This window comes from Camellia sinensis, chromosome 8, assembly GCF_055761805.1.
Source record: "Camellia sinensis isolate YWXY chromosome 8, ASM5576180v1, whole genome shotgun sequence".
Lineage (NCBI taxonomy): Eukaryota > Viridiplantae > Streptophyta > Magnoliopsida > Ericales > Theaceae > Camellia > Camellia sinensis.
The window spans coordinates 65,099,814-65,104,585 of NC_138968.1; the positions used below are offsets into that span (position 1 = coordinate 65,099,814).

The following is a 4,772-nucleotide window of genomic DNA, read 5'->3' on the forward strand; positions in this document are numbered from 1 at the left end:
CATTGTTGGTAGTAATGATAAGATGATTCGAACTACCAAGAGATTGTTAAACTCTAAGTTTGACATAAAAGATATGGGCCTTGTAGATGTAATTCTAGGTGTCAAGATTACCAAAATATTTGATGGTATTGAACTTTTTCAATCTCACTATGTTGAGAAAATACTTGAGAAATTTGGTAAATCAGATACAAATGTGTCTAGGATACCAGTAGACTTGAGTCTACACTTAACCAAGAATAATAGTGAGAGTGTCTTTGAGTTAGAATATTCTCGAGTCATTGGGAGTTTGATGTATTTGATGAGTTGTACAAGGCCTAATATAGCCTACTCAGTTGGCAAGCTTAGTAGATACAAAATAAATTCTGCACTTGATGTTTTCGAAGTTTGATTCTTATAACAAAATAAATTCTGAAGTTTTAATTTTGTCATTTTAAATTCTAATATTTCAATTCATTTTCAATCTAAACCATGTCTATTTTCGTTAAAGAAAATCAATAGAAAAATAGTTATTTTAATCATCAAACTCAATGAAAATAATATTTTAAACATTTTTTGTACACTTACATTGAGTTTAATGGCTAAAATACTCGTTTTTTGTCAGTTTTACTTAACGAAAATAAGCAAATGATTTAGATTGATAATAAATCAAAAGATTACGTGTTAAATTAACAAAATAAAAAATTCAAAATTTATTTTGTTGCAAGGATCAAACTTCAATTTTTTTTTTTCCCTATATTTTTTTATTTGTATAATATTACTACGACATACCTTTCTTGGCTTTTGGCTAGGATAAGTTTATTAGTTGTTCTTATCATTAATAGCAATAAAATAACACTGTCTTTATTACAAACATCATTAATGGAAAACAAATATAGCCAGAGTTTTGAAACCTGAGAAACATGAAGAAAAATCTAAGCCATGTTGACCGTGGTGGGAAGGCAAACCAAGCTATTCATTTGTGTCCTTGTTCGAAGTTCCCTTTTTGAATCAACATATCTGTAAAAGTCAGAATTTTGGATTTTTAAAAAAAAAAATAAGTCTCCATTTCTCATGCAAAGTATCAAAGTGATTGATACATTATGTTGATTTATGATCTTACTTCATTTGTGCAGCAAAGGACGAATTTTTACTTCATCAGTCTACACCAAGGATGCAAAAAACCCGAAATGTATTTGTTTGATTTTTTTATAATCAAAGTCCATTTCAATGTATTTGTTGAGAAAGAGTTTTTTTTTTTTTTGTGTGGGAAGTGTGGGTTGATTACACGGCTTCAGCTTTAAAAATGTGTTTTTAAAACATGTATTTTTAATAAGGTCGTGTTTTTAAATATTTTACTATAAAAAACTTTTAAAATCGAGTTTTCAAAACACCATGTTAAACTTTAAAATCAACTTTAGAAAACATTAGTTTGGAAAGTAAGTTTGGAACCACTTGAGTTTTGGAAATATGATTTACAATCAAATGCTTTTGGTATAAAACTAATGTAGTGGTGTTGTGTTGCATTTTTTTTAAAACTTATCTAATGGTTTCTGTTGATGAAAAATCTTGAAAGGTTTTTAAACAAAGAAATAATGATTCAGTAAAAAAAAAAAAAAAAAAAAATTTACACATCAATTGTAAACTAAATAAATATTAATAATTAAAATTCTAAACTTTTGTATGTGTCTGTAATTTTTTTTTTAAAACTCACTGGGCTATAATTTCCCTTTCTAAGATGTTGAAGGATGCATATTACTTGAGGAACAAAGTGGTCCTTATTATTAGATTTAAAAGAGATTCCTGTTCAAACAAACAAAAAAAACTTGAATTTTGTCACTATGTGAAGAAATTGAAAAATAAGACTCAAATAGTTGAGTATTTATACTAATTAGCATTTTAGAACAAGAAAGAGACTTCACAATAGTACCTTTACGTAATTACCCACATGGGCCTTCAGTTGTGTTCTGCTCCCATTATTCTTCTTAAGCGGTTCAAGTTCATCATCATAACAACGAAAAGCCAATCTTTCATTTTATCAACACACCCAAAATAGGCACATCTCCAAGACTTCTTTAACACCAAACTACCACAAACAGCCCAAAACCCCACCACAAACCCCAATGCCATGCCAAGGTAGAAGCCCAGGTTTTCGTTCTCATCTTCATCTTTGAGAGTCTTAACATGTTGGTTTCCATCGGCATCTCTATCATTAGGCATCAGACACTTGGTTGACAATGGAGGCCCACAAAGTTCTGGGTTACCCTCGTAAATAGAAGGATCATTGAAAGTAAGGAACTGGTTGACGGAGGGAATTGGTCCAGACAAATTATTAAATGACAAATTCAAAGAGTTTAGTGAGGTCATAGAGGACATGGTTAGAGGAATTGGATCTGAAAGGTGGTTGCATGAGAGGTCAAGTGTTTCTAACCGTTGTAAGCTTCCAATCTTCTCTGGTATTTTCCCTGTCAGTCGGTTGTGGGATAAATTTAAGGTACCCAAGGTTGAGAGATTTGTTATTAGTTCTGGGATCTCTCCCTGAAGATTGTTGCTTGACAAGTCAATGATATTTACCAACTCAAGAGTCAAGGTATATATCAATTGTCTTCCTTTCATAACCAATTCCATTTCCTTTTTCATTTCCATTTCCAATTCCATTTCCGTTTCCATTTGCATTTGCATTTGCATTTGTGGACCATACAGGTCACTCCTAGAGGGTTTATATGGGCTATATGATATCAACGAATTCAGAGCACCCAATTTTCCCAAGCAAGATGGAATGGATCCTGATAAATTATTAAGAGCGAGGTCTAGGATGTGGAGGTGACTAAGAGAGCATAGTTGTTCAGGAATATTTCCACTGAACATGTTAGCTCGTATGCGCAGTTCTGATAGTGATAAGAAGTCTTTTCCAATGTATTTGGGTATGTTCCCGAAGAATTGATTTTCTCCAAGATCAAGCATCGTCAAGCCTTTGCAGTTCTGGAATGCAAAAGAGAGTTCCCCTGAAAGATTGTTGCTGCTTAATTTTAACCAAAAAAGCGCTGGTAGTGAGCAAATTGAACTTGGAATCTCACCATGTAAATTGTTTCCGGATAAATCTATGATTCCAAGACTTGGTAAATCCCTCCATTGATCATGGATTTTTCCAGATAAATAGTTGTTTGATAGATAAAGCATTGCTAGATGTTCCATCCTACCTACGGACAATGGGATGCTACCATTTAGGAAGTTCCCAGATAAATCAAGAACTTCCAATGACAGCATCATTTGGTCGATGTTCATGGGAATTGATCCTGAAAATAAATTGTTTGCCAAGAGGAGATGTGACACATTAGGCCAAACTGGGAGTGAACCCTCTAAGCAATTGAAACTTAAATCCACTAGATATGCTCTAGAAAATACTAATGAATTGGGAAGCACTCCATGTATCCAATTACCAGAAAGATCTAACCAAAAAATCTGTGGAGATAACTCCCAAAGCCAATAAGGTATTGTTTCTGAAATGGCAACGTTTGTGAGCCTAATATAAGAAAGTTGTTTTTGATTACTTAGCCATGCTGAAAATCTGGGACCCAATCGACAGTTCCGGACTGTGATTTCTGTTAGGCTAAAAGGAGGAACCCATTCGCGGCTCATATTGAAGATTAAACTTTTGTTCGACGATGATATTCTGAAACTCTGCAATTTTGTGAGGCCTTGCAATTGATTTTGGGAGAAAGCACCTTCCCAGTGATTGTTATCAAGTAACAAGAAGTTTAAGTTTGCAAGTTTTCCGACGCCATCTGGTATGGACCCATTCATTTGATTAAAAGAGAGGTCTAACATCTCCAATTTCGACAACCTTCCAATTGATGCTGGGATTGGGCCTGAGATTAAGTTATTAAAAAGTAGAAAGTATCTTAAGTTCTGAAGGCACGCTAGTGAATAGTCTGGCAACTGTCCACTCACTTGGTTACTTCCTAACCATAAATCTTCTATGCTACTGTTGCTGCATTCAACCAAACCCCTTATAAGTTCACTTATGTCTCCGTTAACTTGATTTTCGAATAAATCTAAAGTTCTCAAGTTGCAGAGGTTTCCCCATGGGATATCAGAAACAGAGGTCTTCATATAACTACTAGAAAGATATAGATCCAAAAGGGAACTTATATTAAACAACCATTGAGGTATTGAAGAGTTGAAATTGTTATCAGAGATATCAAGGACGGAAAGGGAAGTGAAATTGATGTTTGGTACCGAGTGAGGCAAGTTGTGAAGTTCACAACCTCGCAATCTCAATTCCGACAGAGAAGGAAGCATATTAAGAGCTTGCAGCCAATTAGTACTTGCCAAAGTGAGATTCACATTTCCAAGATTAAGATATTTTAGAGAAGACAGACCAACAAGCCAGTTTAAATCGGAAACCCAACTTGAAAGCCCAAGGAGATCAAGGTGGCGCAAATTTGATAGGTTTCCAAGATGAGGAGGAATCATTCCACCAAAAGATGCATTAGAGAGATCGAGGTAGCTCAACTTTTAAAGTGAACCTAAGAAGTTAGGGATTGCAATCCCTTGGAAATCATTCATGCTTAGGTCCAGCGCTACAACATTGACAGTCTGGTTGCTGCAACCTACGCCCATCCACGTACAACAATCAATGCCTACCCAAGAAGAAGAGAGTAGACCAGAAGGATCTGTGAGACCTTTTTTGAATTCAACATGTGCTTTCCTTTCAATCTCTATGCAACTGGGTTTGGAATTGCTTGAGTTGGAACTGAATCTACTGGCTTCAAGGGAAACAAACAAAAACAAAG

At 34.6% G+C, this 4,772-nt stretch overlaps 1 protein-coding gene across 1 annotated transcript; it reads right to left on the reverse strand.

Moving 5' to 3' along the window:
- Positions 1–807: 807 nt before the first annotated feature.
- Positions 808–4,497, reverse strand: LOC145796567 (receptor-like protein EIX2). Its single transcript, XM_082881783.1, has 2 exons — positions 1,907–4,497; positions 808–996 (listed from the first exon to the last, which is right to left on the reverse strand). The coding sequence occupies exon 1, from the start codon at positions 4,450–4,452 to the stop codon at positions 1,933–1,935; it is 2,520 nt and encodes an 839-aa protein (XP_082737909.1). The 5' UTR covers positions 4,453–4,497; the 3' UTR covers positions 808–996; positions 1,907–1,932.
- Positions 4,498–4,772: the final 275 nt, after the last annotated feature.